The sequence below is a fragment of the Megascapheus bottae genome, chromosome 10 (genome assembly GCF_031878675.1).
Source record: "Megascapheus bottae isolate mThoBot1 chromosome 10, mThoBot2.hap1, whole genome shotgun sequence".
In the NCBI taxonomy this organism is placed as follows: domain Eukaryota; kingdom Metazoa; phylum Chordata; class Mammalia; order Rodentia; family Geomyidae; genus Megascapheus; species Megascapheus bottae.
Window position 1 is genome coordinate 37845227 of NC_143518.1, and position 27166 is coordinate 37872392.

General features: G+C 46.7%; 1 protein-coding gene across 2 annotated transcripts in view; it reads left to right on the plus strand.

Annotated features, from left to right (window-relative positions):
- Positions 1-23022, plus strand: part of Smg5 (SMG5 nonsense mediated mRNA decay factor) — a 35390-nt gene extending 12368 nt beyond the window's left edge. Inside the window, exons 8-22 of one of the 2 annotated variants that reach the window (XM_090340754.1) lie at positions 2037-2162; positions 2265-2333; positions 3485-3693; positions 4447-4584; positions 4731-5333; positions 7562-7761; positions 8784-8859; positions 9561-9736; positions 11499-11657; positions 17836-17895; positions 18503-18662; positions 19050-19140; positions 19983-20057; positions 20767-20905; positions 21586-23022. In XM_090340754.1, coding sequence (XP_090196880.1) covers positions 2037-2162; positions 2265-2333; positions 3485-3693; positions 4447-4584; positions 4731-5333; positions 7562-7761; positions 8784-8859; positions 9561-9736; positions 11499-11657; positions 17836-17895; positions 18503-18662; positions 19050-19140; positions 19983-20057; positions 20767-20905; positions 21586-21669 — 2365 coding nt within the window. In that variant the 3' untranslated portion in view covers positions 21670-23022. The remainder of the gene's footprint in view (positions 1-2036; positions 2163-2264; positions 2334-3484; positions 3694-4446; positions 4585-4730; positions 5334-7561; positions 7762-8783; positions 8860-9560; positions 9737-11498; positions 11658-17835; positions 17896-18502; positions 18663-19049; positions 19141-19982; positions 20058-20766; positions 20906-21585) is intronic. The other variant, XM_090340755.1, reaches the window with a different exon arrangement.
- Positions 23023-27166: the final 4144 nt, after the last annotated feature.

Consider the following 27166-nt stretch of genomic DNA (forward strand, 5'->3'; position numbering starts at 1 on the left):
TTTGGAGTCAGTCATTGGAATTCACCTTATCTGGAGGTCTGGTCTCTCTGAGTTCTACTCAGTGTAATCTCAGAGTGGTCTCTTTTATGGTCTATGGTCTATTCTTTTCATCTATGGAAACTCCCCCCCCCCCCCCCCCGCCATTGGTCCTGGGCTTGAACTGGGGCCTGGGCACTGTCCCTTAGCTTCTTTTTTTTTTTTTTTTTTTTTTTTTTTTGCCAGTCCTGGGCTTGAGCTCAGGGCCTGAGCACTGTTCTTGGACTTTCTCAAGGCTAGAGCTCTACCACTTGAGCCTCAGCAACACTTCTGGCTTTTTTCTATGTATGTGGTACCGAGGAATCGAACCCGGGTCTTCATGCATGCTAGGCAAGCACTTTAACCACTAGGCCAAACTCCCGGCCCTCTTAGCTTCTTTTGTCTAACTAGCATGCTACCACTTGAGCCACAGCACCACTTCTAACTTTTTCTGTTTATGTGGTACTGAGGAATCAAACCCAGACCAGAGCTTCATGCATGCTAGGCAAGCAGCACTCTACCACTGTGCCAGGTTCCCAGCCCAACATTTTTTTTTTGCCAATCTTGAGGCTTGAACTCAAGATTTGAGCACTGTCCTCGGGCTTTCTCAAAGCTAGAGCTCTACCACTTGAGTCACAGCACCCCTCCAGGATTTTTCTATGTATGTAGTACTGAGGAATTGAATCCAGGTTTTCATGCATGCTAGGCAAGCACTCTACTAGTGGGCCAAACTCCAGCCCCCCTCCTCCCCCTATTTTTTTTGGCCAGTACTGGGCTTGAGCTCAGGACCTGAGCCTTGTCCTTTCTCAAGACTAGAGCTCTACCACTTGAGCCTCAGCACCACTTCCGACTTTTTTCTATGTAAATGGTACCAAGAAATCGAACCTGCGTCTTTGTCCAAGCTAGGCAAGCACTCTACCACTAGGCCAAACTCCCAGCCCCCTCACCCCCTTTTTTAATGCAGATCTTGGAGCTTGATCTCAGGCCTGCACTCTGTCTCTGAGCTTTTGCTCAAGACTAGCACTCTACCACTCAAAACACAGCTCCACTTGTGGCTTTTGTTGTTGTTGTTGGGCTTGAACTCTGGGCCTGTGCAGTGTCCCTCAGCTCTTTGGCTCAACGCTAGTGTTCTACCATTCTGGGCCATGGCACCACTTCTGGTTTTCTGGTGGTTAATTGGAGCTTAGAATCTCTAGTGCCCGGGCTGGCTTTGAATGGCAATCCTCAGATCTCAGCCCCTTGAGTAGCTAGGATTATAGGCGTGAGCCTCCAAGCCAGGCCTAGTACTTCTGGTTTTTTGGTGGCTGATTAGAGACAAGAGTCTCACAGACTTCCTTGGTGTGGGCTGGCTTTGAATCACAATTCTTATATCTTGTATTACAGGTATGAGCCACCAGTGCCCAGCTGTAGATGGATTTTTTTATGCAGTGGCTCAAGGTTGCAAATATTGAACTGTGACCTAAGAGAATTGGAAGAAGGATCTGCAAGTTTTGTAGGACTTGTCCCTAGAAATCTCTAGTCATATAATACTTCTTTTTTTCTGAAAGCTGTCGTCTAACTCTTCTTCCTTAACACAGGATTTCAGAAGAAAAGTTAAAGACCCTAGTTCTCAGTACAAAGATTATCAAAGAATTGTGACTATTTTTAATTCACCACAAACATATATTTCTTGGGGTGTGTGTGTATTTATTTTATTTATGCCATAATGTGATTGAGTACCAAGTTTCACACTTAGTAAGCAGGTATTTTCCCACTTGAGAAATATACCCGGTCTTTTTGTACTTAGTTTTTGTTTTTTGTTTCTTGTTTTGTTTTGTTTTCTGGTCAGTCATGGGGCTTGAACTTTGGGCCTAGATGCTGTCCCTGAGCTCTTCAGCTCAAGGCTACCGCACTACTCTTGGAACCATAGCCACACTTCACGTTTTCTAGTGGTTAATTGGAACTGTGGCAGCAAATAACGTTTCCCCTTTCCACTTCTTTCCTTGCCTAGACTTAATAGCTAATCCCTGTGTCTCCTTCAGCATCCAGTCAGAAGTGTCCTTTGAGGGAGCTTATGGGAACCTTAAACGGCTATATGATAAGGCAGCCAAAATGTACCACCAGCTGAAGAAATGTGAAACTCGAAAACTGTCTCCCAGCAAAAAGCGGTAAGGGAGCCTGTGGGGATAGGGGCTTTCTGCAGCTACTATAGTAGGATCACAGTGACTGTAGAACCATTCATTGTGTACTTTGGGCTCTTCTCATTTCAGATGTAAAGATATTAAAAGGTTGCTGGTGAACTTTATGTACCTACAGAGCCTCTTGCAACCCAAAAGTAGGTAAGTTAAAGCGTGGCAAGGCAAGAGCACAAGGCTCTCAGTTGAAACTCCAGTATCAGCATAAAACTAAAGAGCACCGGGGTGGGTGTGGTGGCTCACGCCTGTAATCCTAGCTATCAGGAGGCTGAAATCTAAAGATCAAGGTTCAAAGCCAACCTGCACACAAAAGGACCTGAGACTCTTATCTCCAATTAACCTAAAAACAAAAACCAAAACAAAACGGGAAGTGGGACTTGGCTCAATGTAGGATGATAGCTTTGAGCTAAAGAGCTCAGGGACAGAGCCCAGGCCAAGTTCAGGCCTCGTGACCCACCAAAAAAAGAAACTAAAGAGTGAGAGTAGGAACTTTGTCCAGTGAAACCCAACCCTCATTACTTCACATGAGGACTAGAATGGGCTTTTGAACTCTGCCCTCTACTAGAATTTCTCTAGCCCTTAAGAGAATAGTTAGTTTGACTTTGGCACTCCTTGCTATTTTGCCCTAATTGTCTGGTAGTTTATACTCTGAGACTGTGTGCTAATAGATGTTGAAGGACTGACTGAATAGGAAGCCTACCCACATCCTTCCCATGTTGCATGTTGTTCTTTGTGCCCCCTCCCTTTTGTCCCCCTGAAATTCTGAGAATTAAAGCTAGGGTCTTATACATGTTAAGACAGTGTCCTTCTAGTGAGCTGCATTGTGGTTTTGTCTTCTTTTGGAATCAGAATAGCACTCTCTTGCTGGACAAGGTGGATTACACCTGTAATCCTAACAGAGGCTGAGATCTGAGGATCAAGGTTCAAAGCCAGCCTAGGCATAAAAGGACCTGAGACTCTTATCTCCAGTTAACCTCTAGAAAATGGAAGTGGGGCTTGGCTCAAGGGGAGGATGGTAGCTATGAGCTGAAGAGCTCAGAGGTACTGCCCAAGCCCCCCAATGCCCAAAAAAAGGTGGGGGGAAGAATAGCACTGTCTCCATCCCTCACTTTGAAGTCTGCTCTACCTGATCCCTTGGTCTTTCCCCCTCCCTCCAGTGAGGGACTCAGGACTTTGTGCCAGCCAGACAAGTACTTTCCCACTGAGCTGGATACCAGCCTTTTCTCTGAAATTTGTATTGTAAACTCTCTTCAACACCACCACTGACCCTTGCTGTTATTTTTGCTCTTCCATAGCTCCATGGACTCAGAGCTGACCTCGCTTTGCCAATCTGTCCTGGAAGACTTCAATCTCTGTCTTTTCTACCTGCCCTCTTCACCCAACCTCAGCCTGGCCAGCGAGGATGAGGAGGAGTATGAGAGTGGATATGCTTTCCTTCCTGACCTACTCATCTTTCAGATGGTCATCATTTGCCTTATGGGTGTACATAGCTTAAAGAGAACAGGTAACCTTCCCTGCGTCCCTCTTCTCCCTTACCAGGGTCCTCACTGTACTTTTTTTTTTTTTTTTTTTTTTTTTTTTATCAGTCATGGGACTTAAACTCTGGGCCTGGGCATTGTGCCTAAGCTCTTCAGCTCAAGGCTACCACTCTACCCCTTGAGCTAATGATTTTCTGGTCATTTAACTGGAGATAAGAGTCATGGACTTTTTATACCTGGGCTGGCTTTGAACCTCAATTCTCAGATCTCAGCTTCCTGTGTAGCTAGGTTCCATGTGTAAGCCACCGTGCCCAGCTTTCATTGTACTTTTCACTAGCAGTCCTCTCACTGTCTTCAGAGAGTAAGAGCTAAGGGAGCACACCCTTTAAGACATCCTGTGATTGAACAAAACGGTGTATTCCTTCCCCTTCTTCCATACCCTCTCATAGCTTTGTATGAGTTTTGACCAAGATTCAACATACTTTGCTGATGACATAGACTAAATTCAGACCTTGCTGTCAAGGGCATGTAGATGTCTCCAGAACTCTTTTTGGCAAAGGTGTATGTAGAGCGATAAGGAAAGGAGAGAGAGGCAGGACTGAATATAAAGGCTCTTGGTTTATCAGGAAAAGCCTCAAAGCCAGGGAAGATGAGCCAGAACAAGAGGTATTCTTACCTGAAGGTACATGAGATGAATTGTTAGCCCTTAAGGTACATGAGATGATTGATGGCTCTCATCAAAGGCCTGAACCCCCTAATGCTTGCTTTCCTGGCTTCAGGATCCAAGCAGTATAGTGCAGCCATTGCTTTTACCCTGGCCCTCTTCTCCCATCTTGTCAATCATGTCAACATACGGCTGCAAGCAGAGCTAGAAGAGGGTGAGAACCCTGTCGCAGCGTTCCAGAGTGATGGTGCAGGTAAGAGAAAGCAGGGGAAGTATTCACTGAAAAAGTTAGCCTGGGGCGTGAGGAATAAGGAAGGGAATTCAGTTTGGGTGAGGAGATGGTTTTGCAGAGTTTTCAGTACCAATTTTTTCCTTGGCTCTACCTGACCACTTCCACAGATGAACCAGATTCCAAAGAACCAGTGGAGAAAGAGGAGGAACTGGATCTGGAGCTTCCTCCCACAGCCCAAGTGGGTGAGGTCCGGAAGAGCCGTAAGTTTTCCCGACTCTCTTGCCTCCGTCGCCGCCGCCGCCACCACCCACCCAAAGCTGGTGATGACAGTGACCTGAGTGAAGGCTTTGAATCTGATTCAAGCCATGACTCAGCCAGGGCCAGTGAGGGCTCAGATAGTGGCTCTGACAAGAGTCTGGAAGGGAGAGGCACAGCTTTTGATGCCGAGACAGACTCAGAAATGAACAGCCAGGAGTCTCGATCAGACCTGGAAGATATGGAAGATGAGGATGGAACGCAGTCCCCAGCCCTAGAGCCCCCTCGGGCCAGATCAGAGGCTTCTGATTCCCTCAATGGCCCTCTGGGTCCCAGTGAAGCTAGCATTGCCAGCAATCTGCAAGCCATGTCCACCCAGATGTTCCAGACCAAGCGCTGCTTCCGACTGGCTCCTACCTTTAGCAACCTACTTCTCCAGCCCACCACTGAATCGCACAACTTGGCCGGCTGCAGACCCTGTGTCAATGGAGATGTGGACAAACCCTCAGAACCAGGTACCTGGGCTTCTCTGCACCCTCCTGCTCTGGCCCACACCTTCATTCCATAGGCCTTTACTTGGGAGAAGCCACTTCCCTCTTTGTGAGTGATACCTCATTTCTGCTCTTGCTACTTTATCTTTGGTCCTCTGCCTGTAATGTAGCCTGAGAGGTTTTTTGTTTCTGTATTTTTGCTAATCCTAGGGCATGAAGTTAGGGACTGGACACTGTCCTTGAGCTTTCTCAAGGCTGGTGCTTTACCACTTGAGCCACAGCACCACTTCTGTATATGTATTAACCAAGAAATCAAACTCAGGGCTTGTGTATGCTAGGTGTAAGCATTCTATCACTAGGCCAAACTACTGGCCCCAGAGAGGTTTTTTTCTGAGTGTCCACTTCCTCATTTCCAGCACTCAGTGCATTTCCTTATCTTATTCCTCCCACTTGATACTTTCCTCTGGGTTTAAGACCCTTCCCCTCAAGGTTGAAGCTGCAGCTTTCTTCCCTTCATCCTATCTGGTCCCTCCAAAGGCTCTTGAAGGCTAGATACCTGCCCCTCTCTGGGTGCTAGATTCCAGTGAGACTGCTCTCTTGAGAATCTTCTTTGTAGAAGCAGCAGCAGCTAACCATTTTTTGAGCCTACTCTATGCCAGACACTAGGCTGACTGATTCTAGGTCTTGTTTTATTTTCACCTTTACTACTACTCTTGTAATAGAACAATGATTCCTACTCTAAATACTTTTTTCTCTAGACTTTTTATAAATTGCTCCCTCTGTCTGAAACACATTTTTCCTTCCTTGCCAAGTCTGTCACTTGGCTAATTCTTACCTTCCTACCCCTAAATTTTAGCTCAAAAGTCACTTGGAATGGAGGAAATAGCTCAATGATATGCGTTCTCAAATGTCCCAGGTTCAATCTCCAAAAAAAAAAGCAAAACAATCAGAGCTAGGTATAGTGGTCTATAATTCTTAGGCTGCCTGGCACTGATGTCTCACACCTATAATCCTAGCAATTCAGGAGGCTGAGATCTGAGGATCACAATTTGAAGCCTACCTAGGCAGAAAAGTCCCCATGAAACTCTTATCCCAATTAACCACTCAAAAATATGGCTCAAGTGGAAGAGCACTAACCTTGAACACAAAGAGACTCAGTGACATCCATAAGCTCCTGAGTTCAAGCCCCACAACCAATTTAAAAAAAAAAAAAAAAATATATATATATATATATATATATACATATATATGTATGTATATCTCCTAGGAGTTTGGTCTAGTGGTAGTGCTTGCCTAGCATGCATGAAGACCTGTGTTTGATTCCTCGGTACCACATACATAGAACAGTTGGAAGTGATGCTGTGGCTCAAGTGTAAAAATGCTAGCCTTGAGGAAAGCCCAAGGGCTCAGGCCCTGAGTTCAAACCCCAGGACTGGCACCAAAAAAAAAAAAAAAATCCTGTAGGCTATAATAACAGTATAATCATAGATACTTAGGAGGAGAAGATCTGAGAAATGAAATTTGAAGCTAGCCCAGGCAAACAAATCCATGAGACTTACCTCCATGTTATTTTTTATTTTTTTGCTGATCCTGGAGTTTGAACTTAGGCCCTGGCTCTGTCCCTGAGCCTCTCTGTGTTCAAGGCTTGTACTTTTTCTGAGTGGTTTATTGGAGATAAAGAGTTACAGACTTTCCTGCCCAGATTGGCTTCCTTGATCTTTATAGCTAAGCCTCCTGAGTAGCCAGGATTACAGGCATGAGCCACCAGCATTTGGCTCAGCATATGTCTTATGTATTGCTGTCTGTAGTACTGAACACATTGCCTAGAACAGGGAGTGAAGCTTAAGAATTTTGTGTAGGTGAAAGAAATGATAAAGTTGTCATTGAGAGAGGTCAAATGACCTGCTCATTGTTCTGACTTACAAAATAGAAGAGCTAGAAGTTGTTTTCTCCCTCCCTTACAATAACTTGCTTTTTGATCACCATTCCTTCCAGGATAGACTAGGTACTTCGTAAACACTGACAAATTAACTTGAATCTGAGATAATCACTAAAGGGCACCAGGCTTTGTTTAAAGGCAACAAATTAGTAGGTCTGCAAGAGTTAGTTGGCAGGGATCTGAAAATATATTTCTCACCTCTCATCTCAGAATTCTCAGAAGAATCTGAGAGGGTGGGAGTGTACTCCTTCTGCAGTGCAGTGGCCTGTTCCCAAGCGCCTTTCTTTCTTTTCTTTTCTTTTTTTTACCCTAGTTCTCTCTCCTATCTCTACCCCAGCCTCTGAGGAGGGCTCTGAGTCAGAAGGGAGTGAGTCCAGTGGGCACTCGTGTCGTAATGAACGCAGTCTCCAGGAGAAATTGCAGGTCCTGATGGCTGAGGGTCTGCTTCCTGCTGTGAAAGTCTTCCTGGACTGGCTGAGGACTAACCCTGACCTCATTGTTGTGTGTGCACAGGTATTTACCTCCCTCCTGCCTTTGTTAGGTCCCAGGGTGTTAGAGGAGGGGATATGCTGGGAAAGGGGCCTTGGTAGCCCATCAGACGATGTCAAGCACCTGTCTACCTGGGCTGTGTTCTGATGCATTTTGCAGGGAAGGTATAGACACTTTTCCCTTAGAGCCTGTGGTGAGAACATAGCTGCTTATTCTGCTTTATATTCTCAGTGTCTGGCCATGGTGATAATGATGACAAGTTTTTATGTTCATAGGCCAAAGTCAATAAATACTAAAGGATCTAGACAGAATGAGACACCAAATAGAGGAGAGAAGATGAAGACTTGGGGCAAGGGTAGAGGCAGCATCTTGGAGAGAGTCATATAGCAAGAGCCATTGGTGATAGGCTTGCCACCATGGTGGTTGGATGGAGTCATAGCCACCACCTGTTTTTTCCTCCTCAGATTCAGAGACTCAAACTTGAGCCTTCCATTCCCTGAAGCTTATATTGAAAGACTGCTGCTTTCTTCCCACTTGCCCTGCTGTGAGAGAGACCCTTTTCCCTATGGGTCACCCCTTTCACTAGATGAAGGAGTTTAGTTCAGGACTAGACACATCCTTGGGTGTGTCCTTCTGTCTGAAGATTGCTGGTTAAAGAGGTGTGGGTTACATCTGGAGAGCTGCTCCAGGAATGCACATACAGGGCTGAAAGTAAAGTTTCTACTAGACAAAGAAAAGATACCTTCCTGGTTTCCCCTACTATACAGGCCTTAGAAGCCCTTCCTAGAGTATTACTGTCTTCTCTTCATAAACTGGTCAGCTAGTGAAAAGATTTGGCAAGCCCCATAGGTCCCTGTTTTCATCTTTATAGATCTAGCCCCCAGTTTTCAAATTCTTCATGAGCTCTTCACCTCTTCTATTAATTTTCTTATCAAGTCCCTGCCGACCTCTGAACACAGCTCCAGGTCTTCCAACTGCTTGTCTTGCTCACTACTGTTTTCCAGTACTGTCCCTGGCTGAAGGCCTGCTCTTTTCTCTCTTCCCAGAGCTCTCAAAGTTTGTGGAATCGCCTGTCTGTCTTGCTGAATCTGTTGCCAGCTGCTGGTGAACTCCAGGAGTCTGGTGAGTGGGGCCCCGACACTGCCTTTTTCTTCTCCTCTCCCTCATTGGCCCCACCAAGCTTGTAACCCAGCCTTAGGGTAAAGAGGTTAATGGGACTTGTGACCCAACTCCCTAGCACACAGAACACATTGTGTGGTCTCAGCTTCTCCGGTTTCTACTCCCAACACTGCCTGATTGTCAGGTACAGTCTATGAGGGTGTATACTCCCTGGGGAAGGAGCAGGGTGGCCAAGAGCTGAGTGAGAGGAGCCTAGGAGCCAGACCTATCACTGCTGTTGCTTTTCCACTTGTGGGCACAAAGTTCACATTGACCTCCAGAGCTCATCTGTTAGCTCATCCCCTCCTGCTGTCTTCCAAATGGAAAACTCACTTCCTCTTAACACCTGAGATTCAGCAAGGGATGTTCAGTTCTCTAGAGCCCTCTCTCTCATTTCCATTCAATATAACATTGTCCTGTCAGGGAGCCCATTTAATCTGAGCTGTCTTTCATCCCTCTGTTTTGTTCCTCTGACCTTCCAGCTTATAAAGAGCTCTCCATGACTGGCTTTGTGTATCTGTCTCCCCATCCCAAGCCCATTTTTCCCTCACCCATACTGAGGCTGTGTCCTGATTCATCAATCTGGTAATTCCCAGTGAGAAAGGTTGTGTCCCCTTAACTGGGAGTTCTCCAGGGCAGATCTCATGTGTTTTCTCTCTGCTCAGGCCTGGTCTTGTGTCGTGAGGTCCAAGATCTTCTTGAAAGTTGTGAACTGCCTGAACTTCCAGCTAGCCTCCTGCTCCCAGAGGACATGGCACTTCGCAACCTGCCTCCTCTCCGGGCTGCTCACAGACGCTTTAACTTTGACACGGATCGACCCCTGCTCAGTGCCTTAGAGGAGGTGAAGATTTCTTTTTATGCTTCAAATTGTATTAGGCACACATAACAATGTAACAGGGCTCTGGACAAGAATCCCCCTCCCATGAAGACAAGGACAGTCCTCAGGGCTGTAGGCGGTAGCTTTTTCTTTCCTTGTCTTATCAGGTATCCTTCCAAAGATGTGCTGTAGATAGTTTCTCCTCTTATAGAACTGTTTTGTTTCTTTATTTTTCTTTATTTATTTTTGCCAGTTCTAGGGACTAAACTCGAGGCCTGAGCACTGTCCTTTGGCTCTCCTCAAGGTTAATGCTCTACCACTTGAGCCACAGCACCACTTCCAGCTTTTCTATGTATGAGGTACTGAGGAATCGAACCCGGGTCTTCATGCATGCTAGGCAAGCACTCTACCACTAGGCTAACTCCTGGCCCCTGTTTCTTCATTTCCTATGGAAATTCTTAGAAATTTTTATGAGCTTTCTGGGTCAACTTTCCAAGCTGAACATAGAACAACAGTAGCAGGTTACATCTGGAAGTTCACCAGCTTTCATCCTTATATTTGTCACTACATAGGCCATCTGGGGGCAGCAGAGAGAAGCCAAGCAGACAGGCCACCCATTCTCCTTGGCCATTCCCTGGCTGCCTCTTCTTTAGCCAGAGTAGCTTAGTTGTAATCTGTTTTATGTTTTAGAGTTCTAAGTAAGATATTTTTTTATGTATTTACTTATTTGCCGGTCCCAGGGCTTGAATTAAGGGCCTAGGCACTGTCTGAGTTTCTGTTGTTCAAGGTTAGCACTCTAGCACTTGAGCCACAGTGCCACTTCAGGCTTTTTTCTGTTTATATGGTACTGTGCAATCAAGCCCAGGACTTCCTGCATGCTAGGCAAGCACTCTGCCACTAAGCCACATTTCCAGCCCCTAACTCATTTTTTATTTTTGCTGGTCCTGGGGCTTGAATTCAGGGTTTAGTGCTATCCCTGAGCTTTTGTGCTTAAGCTTAGTGCTCTAACACTTGAGCCACAGATCTACTTCCAGCTTTTTTTGTAGTTTATTGGAGATAAGAATCTCACAGACTTTCTTGCCCAGGCTAGCTTTAAACCATGATTCTTAGATATCAACCTTCATTGATGCCTAGCTAGAATTTAAGAGGAAGGAGGACATTTTTTTCTTTCTTAAAAAAAAAAAATGGGGAAATGTTTGTATAATATAGTTCCCTTCATTTTATGTATAAGGAACTTAGACTTTGAAGAGAAAGGTGGTTTTGGAATTCAGGTTTCCTTGCTTCTGACCCGGTGCCTCTTGCTCTTTGCTTGGTATGAGACTTAGTTTTCTGATCCTCTGGCAGTCTCCTTGTTCTACTGGTTTATCCTTAACAGAGGCTATGGACCTCTGTGCTCTTTCCCACTCTATATACCTCAAGCTTTATCAAAGAGCCCTTGCTGCCAATTGGCTCTTCCAGCAGGGAGGCAGGAAAGAAGGGGAGCAAGAGGGAGATATTTAGGAGTCAGAGTGGGGTAGGGCCAAAATGTTACTGCTCAGCTGGAAGCATAGACTAGTGGTAGAGTGCTCGCCTGGCATGCATGCACAAAACCCTGGGTTGGATTCCTCAGTACCACATACACAGAAAAAGCTGGAAGAGGCACTATGGCTCAGGTGGAAGACTGCTAGCCTTGAGCAAAAAGTGTCCAAGGACAATGCCCAGGCCCTGAGTTCAAGCCCAACTGTCAAAAGGGGAGGGGAGGGGCAATACTGCTCTCATACTGGCTGGGTTCCTGTACCTTTTACAGTCCGTGGTACGAATCTGCTGCATCCGCAGCTTTGGTCACTTCGTTGCCCGCCTACAAGGCAGCATCCTACAGTTCAACCCAGAGATTGGCATCTTCGTCAGTATTGCCCAGTCTGAACAGGAGAGTCTTCTGCAACAGGCCCAGGCTCAGTTCCGAATGGTGAGTCAGCCCTCCCCTCCTTCTGGCAGCTGTCCTCCCATTAGGTTCCCTGAGAAACCATGGCAAGAGGCTCAATCTTCACTTGACAGACTGTGGAACAAGTTTGGGGAACAGGGCTTCCTCAAGGAACTCTGAGCAGGTCTGAAGGATGGGGCTGACAGACAGTACAGAGGCCACAGGCACAGGGTTCAGGACCTGCAGCTAGACTGACTTGGATTGAGGGCTATCTCAGTCATTTTGTGTTTTTAACTATTTGTTGTTGGTGGTGGTTTTGCTCTTTTTTTGGTGGGTCATGGGGCTTGAACTTGACCTGGGCACTATCCTTGAGCTCTGCAGCTCAAGGCCTTTGAGCCAAGCCTCACTTCCTTTTCTAGGGGTTAATTGGCGATAAGTCTCAGGTTCTTATGTGCCCGGGCTGGCTTTGAACCTTGATCCTCAGATCTCAGCCACCAGAGTAGCTAGGATTATAGGCATGAGCCACTGCGCCCACCTTGCCTTTTGTTGTTATTGTTGTTGTTTTTGAACTGTGAATAGAACCCAGGGCATTGCACATTTTAGGCAAGTGCTTTGCCCCTTGAGCTACATCCTCACTCTTTGTGTGTGCGTGTGTGTGCGTGCAGGTACGCATGCCAATCTAGTCTCCTTATTGGTTATGTGGGAATAATTAGGATCAACTTTGTGGGGATTTTGTGATGGTTGAAGGAGAATGCATATAAGCCACTTTGCATCTTGTCTTGGGAGGGTATGTATCTTCCCTCCCTTTCCTTCAGAAGGGATCAAGATTATGAAGGAAAGGGAGGAGAAGGTGTTTGGTATTAGGCAGATACAGGATCACATACCAGTTAGGATCCCATCCCACATGGTCCCAGAGAATAGGAATGGCCTGTGTTATCTTCTTTCTATTTAGCAATTCTAAAAATGTTTATTAAAGGCCTGCTTAATGCCAAACTTGTCAGAATTCTTTGCTCTGTGTTACAGCAGTGGACAGTTCCTTCTCTTGTGGAGCCATTACTTTGTGAGCAACAATCAGATTTTTGTTGTTGTTGTCAGTCCTGGCTTGAACTCGGCCTAAACACTGTCCTTGGGCTCTCTCAAGGCTAAAGCTCTACCACTTAAGCCACAGCACTGATTCCGGCCTATATATGTGATACCGAGGAATCAAGCCCAGGTCTTTGTGCATGCTAGGCCAAACTCCCAGCAATCAGATTTTTACACTGGATTGTGCACAGCCCTGGGCATGTTGTCCTTGAGCTGACTGGCTTAAAGATATTGGTACATTTGGGAAGTTGGTGATTGGCACTAAGAATACAGCTCGGTTCTCAGCCAGCTTCAAAGTTTCTTCATCACAAACTAAACTCCTCCCCCTATTCTTCCTTTCCCCATCTTGAAGCCAGCAGCTTCCCAACCCTCTGTGCCTTTTTCCTGTGGACGTTTCTGTCAAACTGGGAAGGGGCCTCTGCTCTCTAGAAACTCCCTTCCTTATAGTCACATAAACAAAACCTTTTGTTTTAAGTCTTTTATTGCTGTTCCATAAGGGAAGACATAGGGGGTTATAAAAATAGTTATGGGGAAGTTACACAGGTTCAAAAAATGTTTTTGCAGGCATTTCCTTTAGCTGAAAGCTCTTAAAAACTGGAGGCTAGGGAGGTACTAGTATCTACAAGCCCATCTTCCATGGGAAATGGAGACCACAGGTCACACTGGACACAGGCTCTGCTGCCTCCTCGTCACCTAAGTCACTACTACTCAATAGTCTCATGCTTCAGTAGCAGGAGTGTTTATCAGGTCGCCTCTTGGTATTCACGAGAAGCTTTTTCAGGGACCTCATTTAACCGTGCAGTGGGCTAGCCTTGCTTTGCATCCTCATTTTGTATATTAGAAAAAAAAAACAAGCTGGGTGCTGTAATCCTAACTACTTAGGAGGCTGTGATCTGAGGCTCACAGTTCAAAGCCAGCTCAGGCAGGAAAGTCTATGAAATTTTTATCTCTAATCAACTACTCAGAAAATAGCAGAAATAGCACTGTGGCTCAAGTGATAGAGCACTAGCCTTGAACAAAAAAAAGAAGAAGCTCTGGGCTGGGAATGTGGCTTAGTGATAGAGTGCTTGCCTAGCATGCATGAAGCCCTGAGTTTGATTCCTTAGTATCACATACAGAAAGCCAGAAGCCTAGCTACTCAGGCGGCAGAGATCTGAGGATCAAGATTCAAAGCCAGCGTGGCAAAAAAAGACCTGAGTCTCTTATCTCCAATTAACCTCTAGAAAATGGCAAGTGGGGCTTGGCTCAAGGGTAGGGTGGTAGCTTGAGCTGAAGAGCTCAGGACAGCGCCTTGGCAGAATTCAAGCCCCATGACTCACCAAAAAAAAAAAAAAGCCAGAAGTGGTGTTGTGGCTCAATCCTTGAGCAGAAGTAGCTCAGGGCCAGTGTCCTGATCCTGAGTTCAAGTTCCATTGTGCTTTGTGCTATTAGACCATCCGTTATATCATTTGATCCACACTCCCTGACTAGCAAGGGGGAAAAAAAAAAAGAAGCCCAAGGATAGCGCTCAGGCCTTATGTTCAAGCCCCAGGATCAGCAAAGAAAGAAAGAAAATAACTCAAACATTTATCAACTTATACGGTAGAGCTAGGACACTGGGGTTGAACAAATCTGAGTTCCTTTGATTATTTGTTTTAATTCCTGCCCTCCCCCACCTTGTCCCTATTCATGCTAGGCAAACAAACACTATACCATTGAGCTATACTCTCAACCCCAAACCTGAATTTGTTTTTTGTGCTGGTACTATGGCTTGAATTTAGGGTCTCTTTTACTCATAGCTGGCACTCTACCTCTTGAGCTGCATCTCTACTTGTGATTTTTTGTTGGTTAATTGGACATTTCTGCCCAGGCTGGCTTTGAACCTCAATCTTTCTCAGACCTAGCCTCCTTAGTAGCTAGGATTACAGACATGAACCATTTTTGCCCAGCCCTGAGTTGTTTTTGTTTGTTTGTTTTGGTGCTAGTCCTGGGGCTTGAACATAAGGCCTGAGGTATGGGCACTGTTCCTAAGCTTTTTTGCTCAGGGCTAATGCTCAACCACTTGAGCCAGTCCCACTTTTCTTTCTTGGTGGCTAATTGGAGATAAGAGTTTCACAGACTTTCCTGCCTGGGCTAGCTTTAAGCCACAATCCTTACATCTCTGTTTCCTGAGTGTCTGGGATTACAGATACGAATAATGGGTACCTGGCTTTCTTTCTTTTTTCCTTCCCTTCCCCTTCCCCTTCCCCTTCCCTTCTCCTTCTCTTCCTCTTCTCTTCCTCTTCCCTTCCCCTTCCCTTCCCTTCCCTTTCTTTTTCCTTTCTTCTTTTCTTTTTAATGTTTTTATTGTTATTATTAAGTAGTTATACAAAGGGGTTACAGTTTCATAACTCAGGTTATGGACAATATCCCCCTCCCCTTTGTTCTCCCCCACTTCCCCCCTCCTGCTCATATTCACAGAGTTATATAGTTCATTTTTTACATAGTATACAACTGAATACAATAACTGCATTTACACCACTAGCACCCAGCTGGTATTTTTGTTTTTGTTTTTTTGTTTTTCCAGTCCTGAGGCTTGAACTCAGAGACTGATCACTGCCCTTGGGCTTTCTCAAGGCTGGAGCTCTACCACTTGAGCCACAGAACTACTTGCAGCTTTTTCTGTGCATGTAGTACTGAGGAATCGAACCCAGGTCTCCATTCATGCTACGTAAGTACTCTACCACTAGGCCAAACTCCCAGCCCTGTTTTTGGTTTTTGAGAGAGGATTAGCATCAAACTGGTCTTATAGGCATAGGCTGCCATAGTCCAGGTGCTAGGCCTGAGTTTTTCTCCTGGCTTATGCTGCTTTAGGGACATGTTATCTGCAGAGCAGTGCCTTCCTGCTCTTGAGTTATAGAACTACATGGTTTAGGGAATCCTTTTCTGGTTGTGCTCTCTGGAGGCAGGTTTTCCCTGTGAGGCCATACCAGACCCATATCTGTTTAAACTGTTGGATGGGTATATCATAGCCTTGAATTGGTATTATTCTCCTTGGGGGAGCTACACAATGTCCTTATTTCCCCTCTGGAACATGGAGTTTCTTCCTTTCCCTTTCCTTTCCTCCTCTTTCTTCCTCCTCCCCTCGCCCCCCTTTCCTGTCGGCAGTTATGGGGCTTGAAATCAGGGCTTTATGCCATTAGACCTTCAATTATATCATTTGATCCACACTCCCTGACGGACCATGAAGTTTCATAATAACAATTTTGGCATAAAAGTAAGTCTCACAGGCTTGGTTTTTGCAGTGACAAGAGGGAAAGCTTGTCCACATTGCTTCCCTTCATTCTTGTTTGCCAACTGGCTTGAAGAAGTGGCCTTCCTGCACACTGGTCTGCTTTTTTTCTTTCTTCCTCTACCAGTACTTGCCAGATGGACACTCTTGGCATTTTGAGCAGGACAATTCTTTATTGTGCAGGAGTTTGCAGGGATGGAACTGGATCTCGTCTAACTATAGGAATGAATTGAAAGAGGAAATGAAACCGGGTGCCAGTGGCTCATGCCTGTAATCCTAGCCACTCAGGAGGCTGAGATCTGAGGATTGCGGTTCAAAGCCACCCCTAGCAAAAAAATCCATGAGACTCTTATCCAGTTAACCACCAGAAAACCAGAAGTGGTGCTGTGGCTCAAGTGGTAGAGTGCTCTCCTTAAGCTGAAGAGCTCAGAGACAATGCCCAGACCCAGAGCACATGCCCCACAACTGACCAAAAGGAAGGGGAGGGAGCTGAAATAGTACTACTATAACTGTAAACTCTATTACTGTTTTACTGGTTTTCCCTTCCAGTTTTGGGTAGGTTCCTACATTATATTTAGTTGTTACAGCTAAATCCTCTAATCTGTGACAGTTACTCAGTTTTTCCTTGTTTCATTACTTTGTCCCTTTTGAAGGCAGTTGGTCTGTTTTGTAGTTTCTTTTCATTTGGGTTTCTTTTTTTTTTTTTGCCAGTCCTGGACATGAGCTCAAGGCCTAAGCACTGTCCTTAGACTTTCTCAAGGCTAGAGCTCTACCACTTGAGCCTCGGACCACTTCTGGCTTTTTTTCTATGTGTGTGGAATTGAGCCTAGGTCTTCCTGCATGCTAGGCAAACACTACCACTAGGCCAAACTCCTGGTCCTCATTTGGGTTTTTTTGGAGTAGTATTGCAATTAAAATAAAATCTAATGCTAGCACTTGGCTCACCAGGAGCCTTTGGTGATTCCTATATCTCACAGACCATATTAAGAAATTTAGAATTAATCCAGAATAGAAAAAAATTCATTAAAAAAAAAAAAAAAAGACTTTCAGGCAGGACTGATGGGCATCAGATGGTTTTGAAAGGTTGTTGGGATTGCTTTTGGGGAAAGGGGATTGACAGCATGGAGGATGTTAGAATGACCAAGGAAAGAGATGTTAGCTGAGACTTGAATTCCTGTGTGTGTGTGTGTGTGTGTGTGTGTGTGTGTGTGTGTGTGTGTGTTGGGGGGGGAGACTGGGCATTGTCCCTGAGCTCTTCAGCTTAAGGCTACCACCCTATCCCTGGAGCCACTGAGCCACTTCCTGAGACTTGAATTCTTATGCTACTTAGAGGGAGGTAGAAGGGTTGGGGTGATGATGAAGGGGTTTAGTTGAGCCAAGTGCTGTGACTCACACCTGTAATCCTATTTACTCTGGAGGCTGAGATCTGAGGATCACTGTTCAAAGCCAGCCCGCACAGACACCAAAGACTTTAAGACTCTTATCTCCAATTAGTCACTAGAAAATGGAAGTGGTGCTGTGGCTCCAGGGATAGGGCAGTAACCTCGAGCTGGAGAGCTCAGGGACAATATCCAGGCCCAGGGGTAGGGCAGTAGTCTTAAGCTGAAGAGCTCAGGGACAGTGCTCAGGCCCAGAGTTCAAGTCCCATGACCAACAAAAAAAGGGGGGATGGGTAGTTGATAGGACCTGATCAGGCTACTATCGTGGCTGGCTACAAGGGCTGTCAAGTGCACCAGAGGATGTTTCCTTTTACATCTTCCCTTGCCTTCCTGTAACAGGAATGACAGGACACTTGACATGATCTTTCAGATCCTTTGAAAGCCACTTGGTCTTTCTGATCTTTGGAGGAGGGATGTCCCCTACTTCATCAAAACCTCACTTTCCTTATAGGCACAAGAGGAAGCTCGGCGGAATAGGCTCATGAGAGACATGGCTCAGCTACGACTTCAGGTAGGAAATCAGCCAAATATTCCTCTTGGTTTAGCTTTTTTAAAACTCACTGTCAGATGGTTTCCATTTTCATTGCAGACTCACTCTCTGCCACTGTATTTCTCTGTTTCTTCCTAATCACCTTCCTGGTCTCCAGATTAGTGTCCTCACTGCCCAGCCTTTACTGAGGCTGTGCTTCTTCTGCCTCTTCTGTCTCTTTTTTTTTTTTTTTTTTTTTGGTGGGTCATGGGGCTTGAACTCAGCCTGGGCGCTGTCCCTGAGCTCTTCAGCTCCAGGCTGCCACCCTACCCCTGGGCCTGAGGTTTGTCCCTGAGCTCTTTAGCTCAAGGCTACTGCCCTACCCTTGAGCCAAGCCCCACTTCCTGTTTTCTAGAGGTTAATTGGAGATAAGAGTCTCAGGTCCTTTTGTGCCCCGGTTTTCTTTGAGCCTTGATCTTTAGATCTCAGCCTCCTGAGTAGCTAGGATTACAGGCATGAGCCACTGCGCCTGGCTTTTTATCACATCCTCCCCTTCCCCAGCCAGATTATTTGTATAATACCAATATTGGTACAAAGCCACTCAGGCTGCAGGGTCCCATGCAACTCCACCTACTTCTTCTCTCACCAGCTAGAGGTTTCCCAGCTCGAGGGAAGCCTACAGCAGCCCAAGGCCCAGTCAGCTATGTCTCCTTACCTTGTTCCCGACACCCCAGCCCTCTGCCACCATCTCCCTGTCATCCGCCAGCTGGCCTCTAGTGGCCGCTTCATTGTCATCATCCCAAGGACAGGTGAGTATATTGAAGAGGTAGAAGACTGGATAATATGTGTTGAAGGAATTGAGAAACTCTTATTTTAGGGCCAGTTTATCTGGTGACTTTGGTCAAGTTCTGTTAACCTCTGAACTCCAGTCATTTCATTTGTGAAATGGGGGGGGGGGGGTAACAGTTTGCAGTAAACTCTGCCTTACAAGACAGTGGAAAGAAATGGATAGGAAAATGTAAAACACTTAAATTGCCAATTACATTGTTGGCAAGGGGGTCTGATTTCAAAGAAGTTACGGAGCCTTGTAAGTTCCTCTGGTGGTGACTAGGTGAGTCCAGTATTTTCTGCAGAGCCCATGTTGGCAGTCTGAGCCCAGTGTTTTGTCCTTCCCACCCCACTTTTCCACCCACCAGTGATTGATGGCCTGGATCTGCTGAAAAAGGAGCATCCAGGGGCCCGGGATGGGATCCGGTACCTGGAAGCAGAGTTTAAGAAAGGAAACCGGTGAGTGAGTCTTGCTGGACCTGTGTGGATCTTGCATCTGTCATCTGGACAGCATATGCTTTGGCTTATGAGCAACTTATTCTCTGGGATTAGACACACTTTAATCCCTCTTGAGTCTGCACATTGCTACAGCCCAGGAGGGCTACCAAAGACATAATTAGAAGTCAAAATCTTGGCTACTGAACTAGTGAGTGATCAGTGGAGCCAGGAGCCCTGTGGATAGCACCAAGCTGCTGTGTCCTTTATCCTCTTGGATAAGCCTGTTGAAAGTATGGCCTCCACCCTGACTCTAGGCTGTGGGCTCATTTGCTGAAGCTCTAATGAACTAGGGCTGGGACCAGGATCACCTAGGGTGGGAGTGCCAACCTTTTTCCAGCACTTCCTTCTTCCTAAATGAGCTAGGGGGTGGCCAGGTGGAACAATTCAGGAAAGAGAATATGGCAGCAGTTGCAGGGGCTCATTCCAGTCTAGCCTTCGGACCTTTGGGACTGAAGGAAAACTCAGCACGGAGTATAGGCAAACCTGCCTGGCCTGGAAACTGCACAAGGCTAACTTGTTTGGACATTGTCTTCAGAAGCCCTGACTAGAAAAGCATCTGCTACTTCTGTTCTCCCAGACTTCTTCCTCCCCTTGGGAGGAACCAGAAGATCCATTTAATCATAGGAGAACAGTAAACTGGGCTGTGTTCAGGAAGCCACTTTCAAAATGGCTGCAAATAGCCCTTTCCTGCAAAACCAGGTGCCCAGAGTCACAATAGCTTGCCTTGTTTAAGGTACCTCCCTGTCCCCTGCCCCCTGCCCCCTGCCCCCTGCCTCCTGCCTCACTCTGTGGCCCCTTTGCAGGTACATTCGCTGCCAGAAAGAGGTGGGAAAGAGCTTTGAGCGGCATAAGCTGAAGAGGCAGGACACAGATGCCTGGTAAAACTTTCAGCCCTTTATCCCAGAGCTTCTGTCAGAAGATGGCATTAGCAACTCCATGACTTCCCCAGGAGCAGAACAGGTCTAGTTCCTCCAGCCCTAGAGTCCTCTGCCTCCGTGGGTGGAATCAGCTGGTTGGCCTTTGAAATCAAAGTGCTTGGGTTTGACATTCTCACTCAGTCGATTATTATTTTTTTTTAACCAGTCCTAGGGCTTGAACTCAGAGCCTGAGCACTGTCCTTGGACTTTTTCCTCAAGGCTAGTGCCCTGCTACTTGAGCCACAGCACCACTTCCGGCTTTTTTATCTCTACCGCTAGTCCAAACTCCCGGCCCCTTTTTCTTTTTCTCTTTTTTTTATTTTCTTTTTTCTTCTTATTTTTTTAAACGCATGGCTAGAGCTACATTGCCACTTCCAGTTTTCTGTTATTTGGAGATGAGAGTCTCACAGACCTTTCTGGCTGGGCTGGCTTTGAACTGTGATCCTCAGATCTCAGCCTCCAGAATAGCTAGGATTGCAGGTCTGAGCCAGCAGCACCATCTGTGGATGCATCTTTGCCTGCTTCCCCAGCGCACCCTGCAGGCCCATCTTCCTGGACCCACTGCCATCAGCCGGGTTCTTTTGTTACTCTTCCAGTCCCCAGCTACCCCTTTCCCCTGGAGATCCTCATTTTCAGGTTATACTAATGCTACGTCTTCTCCCCTCCCCAGGACACTCTATAAGATCCTGGATAGCTGCAGACAGCTAACTCTGGCACAGGGGACCGGAGAGGAGGACCCAAGCGGCATGGTGACCATCATCACAGGCCTTCTACTGGATAACCCTGGCACACTCTCTGGGCCTATGCAGGTGGGTCATGGGTGAAGTGGGCACAGGGTAGACTGAAGAGAAGAGGTGCCAGAGAAATGCGCTCACGCGTTCTCTCTCCCTCCCTCCCCCCTCTCTTTCTCTCTCTTTCTCTCTTTCTCTTTTTTGGGTGTCTGTGTGTCATGGGGCTTGAACTCTGGGCCTGGGTGATGCCCCTGAACTCTTCAGCTCAAGGCTACTATCCTACCCCTTGAGTCTCAGCCTTGTTTTCTAGCGGTTAGAGATGAAAGTTTCACATTACAAGTGTCAGCCACCAGTGCCCAGCATAAGAAATGCATTCTCTGCATTCTCGAGCCAGGCACAGTGGCTCATGCCTATAATCCTAGCTACTCAGAAGGCTGAGATCTGAGAATCAAGGCTCAAAGACCGCCCAGGCCCAAAAAAGGACCTGAGACTCTTATCTCCAATTAACCTCTAGAAAACAGAAAGTGGGGCTTGGCCCAAGGGTAGGGCGGTAGCCTTGAGCTGAAGAGCTCAGGGACAATGCTCAGGCCAAATCAAGCCCTATGACCTAACCCCCACCCCTCCCCCCCAAAAAAATGCATTCTCGAACAATGCAGACAAGCTGTCTGCCTTTTCCCTTTGATCATCCCTTTCCCAGCCTGCCCAGTGACCTCTTCACAGTTCAGGTCTTCCCCATCTTTCCTTTTCTCATTGCACAGGCAGCCCTGCAGGCCGCTGCCCATGCCAGCATAGATGTCAAGAATGTTTTGGATTTCTACAAGCAGTGGAAAGAGATTGGTTGAGACTGACCCCAAAGCCCTGTAGTGGGGCTGACTCCAGATCTCTCCTGCTCTCCCTGGCAGCCAGGACCATCACTTGTAATCACCCCACCACAAGAAGACTCGCACGCATACAGGAAGGAAGCCCAGCTGTGCAGAGGCTGCCGGGAGGGCCCAGGATCCAGCTGGGAGGGTGGGGTCCACCAGGATCCAGCTGGGAGGGTGGGGTCCCCCTGTTGCCAAGAAAATGTCAGGAAAGTGACGGAAGTGCTTGAAGCAAAAGAGGCTTGTGGGTCCCTAGCCAACTGTCCTGCTTCAGCCCTCCTGCTGTTCCCCAGGGACCAGTGACAGGCCTGAGTGTCTACATTTCATTGGCTCAGTTCTTGGAGCCCTGAGGGGCAAAGGCAGCACAAGGGGCCCTTTGTTCTCACCTGTGATGCAGGGCAGTTGGGGTCAGGGGTTAGGACCCTCCAGGTCCTGGAGCAGTTGGACCATGCCAGATGTCTGAGTGGTTCTCTGTAGACTGTTCCCCTTCTCAAGGACCACCCTTCCTCCTTTCATCTTCCTTTTGTGGGCAGGGCAGCTCTGAAGCCAGCTAAGGAGGCTCTTAAGGAAGCAGAACCTGGGGGAGGGGGGCTGCACTCAAAGCAAGCCAGGGTTTATGTTCTCTCCTGCCACAGGGGCCACACACCCAGATGCTACATTTCTGCTTTCAGCCTGCTCTGTACAGTTTTCAGGGCAGGGAGTAGGCCCCATTCAGGTCGTAGGCAGGCTGGCCTATATGCCACTGTGGGTACCTTGGCCCACCAGCCCTACAGTTGTGCTTTGTGCTCTTAGCTGCTGTGCTGGGACGAGGTGCCAGTGAGAAGTGAGGCTACCTCCCTTACTGTCTAAGGAATGCTGAAGACAAAGGGCCAATGTTCTGTTGGAGACAGGAAGGAGATGCCCCCAGGAAGCTGCTGTCCTGATGGACTTTCTCTCCTTTTGCCTGTCTCCAGGTCTGAAGGCCTGGTGGGGCTGAACAAGAGCTGGCTTTGGAAGTGTTGTGAAGAAGCAGGAGCAGAGATCATGAATAGCTCAGGGCAGTGAATGGGCGCTCTGAGAACAGGTCTGTGGGGGAGGCTTTGGCCAGGGCAGCCTCAGCCTCTCCTTTCAAGCTGGAGGCATGGTGGGACTGGGGGATGGATCTCTGTTCTGCTCTCCGCACTCCAATGCTGGCCTAGCTTCCAGGGCTGTGCTTGGAGGAGCAGGCTTCCTGTCTCCCTCCTTGAAGACAGCATGTTTTGGGAAAACCTGAGGGCAGTGGGGTCACCCCACCCCCAATTCTTGGCAGAGACTAAGACGCAAGCATCACTTAATAAAAGACCCCCAAGCTCATTCGTCTGCTATATTCTTTGTACAGGAGCCTTGCTGGGGTGTAGAAGCTGCTGACAAGCACTTCCAAAAGGCCACTTAGAAGTGGCCTGGATTGGGCTGGGAGTTTGGCCTGGTGATAAAGTGCTTACCTAGCATGCACGAAGACTCGGGTTTGATTTCTTGGTATCACATATATAGAAAAGCCAGGAGTGGTGCTGTTCCTCAAGTGGCACAGTGTTAGCCTTGATGAAAAAGACCAAGGACAGTACCCAAGCCCTTGTTCCTTCTGAGACAGGGTTAAGTTATGTTGTGCAACCTTCTGTCAATATCAGACTTGCCACGGTGCTCTCCCAAGAGTGATGACCCAAAATAGTTTCTAAAACTGCTGTTTGGAGGTGATTTGTCTCTTGTCCTCAATAGTGGGAAGTGGAGGAAATGGAAAGACCTTCCCTGTTCATGGATCGGTTAGAACCAATACTGTGAAAATGGCCATACTGCCAAATCCCATGATGTTCTTTACTGAGATGGAGAAAGCAATCTGAAAATTCACATGGGATAATAAAATACCTAGAATAGCCAAAGCAAGTCTAGGCCAAAAAAAAAAAAAGAAATGCAGGTGATATTACAATACCAGATTTCATAACTACTATAGGCCTGTAATAACAAAAACAGCTTGGTATAAAGAAAATCATGACAAAGGCGTGAGCAGTTGACACAAAAATAGACCAGAGGGGCCGGGCACTGTGGCTCATGCCTGGAATCCTAGAGGCTGAGATAAAGGTTCAAAGCCAGCCCAGGCACAAAAAGACCTAAGACTCGTATCACCAGTTAACCTCTAGAAAACAGGAAGTGGGGCTTGGCTTAAGCGAAGGGCAGTAGCCTTGAGCTGAAGAGCTCAAGGACAAGGACCTGAGGATCATTAAAACAGATTAGAAGACCCAGAAAACAAAACCACCACATAACAATCATCTGATATTTAACAAAGGAGCCAGACATACAGTGAAAAACACAGCCTTTTCAACAATTGGTGTCGGGAAAACTGGGCAGCCACACACAACAAAACTAAAAATGGATCCCTGCTTGTCACCATGCTTTAACATCAGTTCAAAGTATATCAATATCAGACCCAAACCTGAAAATACTGCAAGAGAGTAGGAGAGAGAACTAGGTATAGGCAGATTTCTTAAACAGTCCTAGGGGTACAAAAATAGGGCAGAATTGTGACGTGGGACTACATTAAAATTATTTCTGCACAACTAAGGACGTTACTAAACTAGAAAGACAACCTGCTGAGCATGGTGGCTCATGCCTGTAATCCTAGCTACTCAGGAGGCTGAGATCTGAAGATTGAGGTTGAAAGCCATCCTGGGCACTAAAGACCCCAAAACTCTTATCTCCAATTAACCACCAGAAAATGGGAAGTGGGGCTTGGCTCAAGGGTAGGGTGGTAGCCTTGAGCTGAGGAGCTCGGAATAGCACCCAGGCCGAGTTCAAGCCCCATGACCCACCAAAAAAAAAGTTCAAAGAACCCCTCCCCAAAATTAATATACCAATTGTTAACTGGGCAAGGAAGTTTAAGAAGAGACTTCAGAAGAGGTAATAATGGCAAAGACATGCAGAAATGCTTATCATCCCTAGTCATAAAGGAAATAGAAGTCAAAAAACAACCCTGAGATACTGTTACAACATTTTGAATTCTAACAAATGCTGTCAGGGATATGAGGGGAAACTACTGCACAGACTTCCCTACACCCCAGCGTGTTGGCTCTACCTGAACATCATGAACCAGGATATGATCAGGACACCTGCATACCCATGCTCATTGCCACACTTCTCACAATAGCCAAGACAGAAACAACCCAGATGTGCAGCTCATGGTCAACTCTGTCCAGTGAGGGCTACTCTGCATTTGTTCACCCTTTGCCCCTCCATTTCTGTGGCTCCCCAACACTCCCAAAAGCCATAAAAGAGCAACAACATAATAGCAAGAAAGGAAAAAACTTGGGCCGGGAGTTAGGCATGAAGACTCCGGTTCAATTCCTTGGTACCACAAAAATAGGAAAAAAAAAAAAAGGCAGAAAGTGGTGCTGAGGCTCAAGTGGTAGAGCTCTAGCCTTGAGAAAGTCCAAGGGCAGTGCTCAGGCCCTGGGCTCAAACCCAGGACCAGCAAAAAAAGAAAAGAAAAGCTTTCCATCATTTCCTGTTGATTTTTTTTTCTTGTTTTTCGGTTGTGGGTCTTGAACCCTGGACCTGGACACTGTGCCTGGGTTCTTCAGCTCAAGGCTTCCTATCACTCTACCACTTTGAGCCACAGCACTACTTCTGATTTTGTTGTGGTTAATTGCTCATGGACTTTAGTGCCCAGGCTGGCTTTGAACCACAATCCTCAGATCTCAGCCTCCTGAGTAGCTAGGATTACAAGCGTGAGCCAATGGTGCTGGCTGGAGTTGATTTTCATAAATGTTATTTTTTATGATCTAATAATACACATTGGCATCGTGCCTTCTTTTTCTTTTCTTTTTTTCTTTTTTTTTGTGGGTCATCATGCTTGAACTCGGCCTAGGTACTGTCCCTGAGCTCTTCAGCTCCAGGCTACTGTCCTACCCTGGAGCCAAGCTCCACTTCCTGTTTTCTAGAGGTTAATTGGAGATAAGACTCTCAGGTCCTTTTGTGCCCGGACTGGCTTTGAGTCTTGATCCTCAGATCTCAGCCTCCTGAATAGCTAGGATTACAGGCATGACCCACCACGCCAGCTTGGCATCATGCCTTTCTGTTCCTTTCCTAAGAGTATCCTCCTTGAGTCTCACTGTGTATGTCAAGAAGTACCTGTTGGGACCGGGAGTTTGGCCTAGTTGTTACAGTGCTTGCCTAGCATGCACGAAGATCTGGGTTTGATTTCTCAGAACCACATACATAGAAAAAAGCCAGAAGTGGTGCTGTGGCTCAAGTGGTAGAGCGCTAGCCTTGAGAAAGTCCAAGGATAATGCTTAGGACCTGAGTTCAAGCCCCAAAACTGGCAAAAAAAAAGAACCTGCCCTTTCATAAGGGTTAATGTCTGGGGGTAGGTCAGCCTGGCACATCCTTTCTGGCTGAAACATTTGCCAAAGACAACTTAGTCCTGCCTATGCAGGGCAGGGTGACATAGTTTTTGAGCATATCAAAATCAATCAGTATTTGTGTGTGTGTGTGTGTGTGTGTGTGTGTGTGTATACATGTCAGTTCTGAGACACTTGCTTTGCCTTTTATTTTTTTCCCCAAGACCCACCTGCCACTTGAACCACACCTCTAGTTCTTACTCTTTACTAGTTAATTGGAATTAGGAGTTTATGGACTTTGGAGGCATGGCTCAGTTAAAGTGCTAGCCAATGAGTGACAGTATCAGGTACTGAGTTTGAGTCCCAACCGCAACCTTAAAAAAAAAAAAAAAAAAGCGGCTAGGGTCTAGGAATGTGGCTTAGTGGTAGAGTGCTTGCCTGGCATGCATGAAGCCCTGGGTTCAATTCCTCAGTGCTAGATATATAGAAAAAGCCAGAAGTTGGGTGGGCTGGTAGAGTGCTCGCCTAGCATTCATGAAGGCCCGGCTTCGATTCCTTGGTACCACATACATAGAAAAAAGCTGGAGGTGGTGCTGTGACTCAAGTGGCAGAGCTCTAGCCTTGAGAAACCCCAAGGACAGTGCTCAGGCCCCGAGTTCAAACCCCAGGATTGGCCAAAAAAAGAAAAGAAAAAAAGGCATTAGTGATGCTGTGGCTCAAGTGGTAGGGTGCTAGCCTTGAGCAAAAGAAGTTCAGAGACAGTGTGCAAGACCCAAGACAGTTGGGTCTTACTTCAAGCCCCAGGACTGGCCAAGAAAAGAATTTTATAGACTTCCTGAGCTGAGAAGTATCTAGGATTATAGGTGTGACCCACTGGTCCCTAGCTACAATCAGGATTTGGAGACCCCCGTGTAGCCCATGAGATAAAACAGCCTCAACACCTAGTACTACCTGGAATTGAGTGCACAGTTCTGAGGCGATTAGGCACTGCTGAACCAGAGCTGCATCCTGGTTTGACCCCCTACTCTATTCTAGGAAGTCTAAGCACAGTGAGATTGGGACAAGTGGGAGGGACTGGCTATGTGCAGACTGTGAGCTGCCTGCTAATGGGACTGGGCCACCCTGTACTG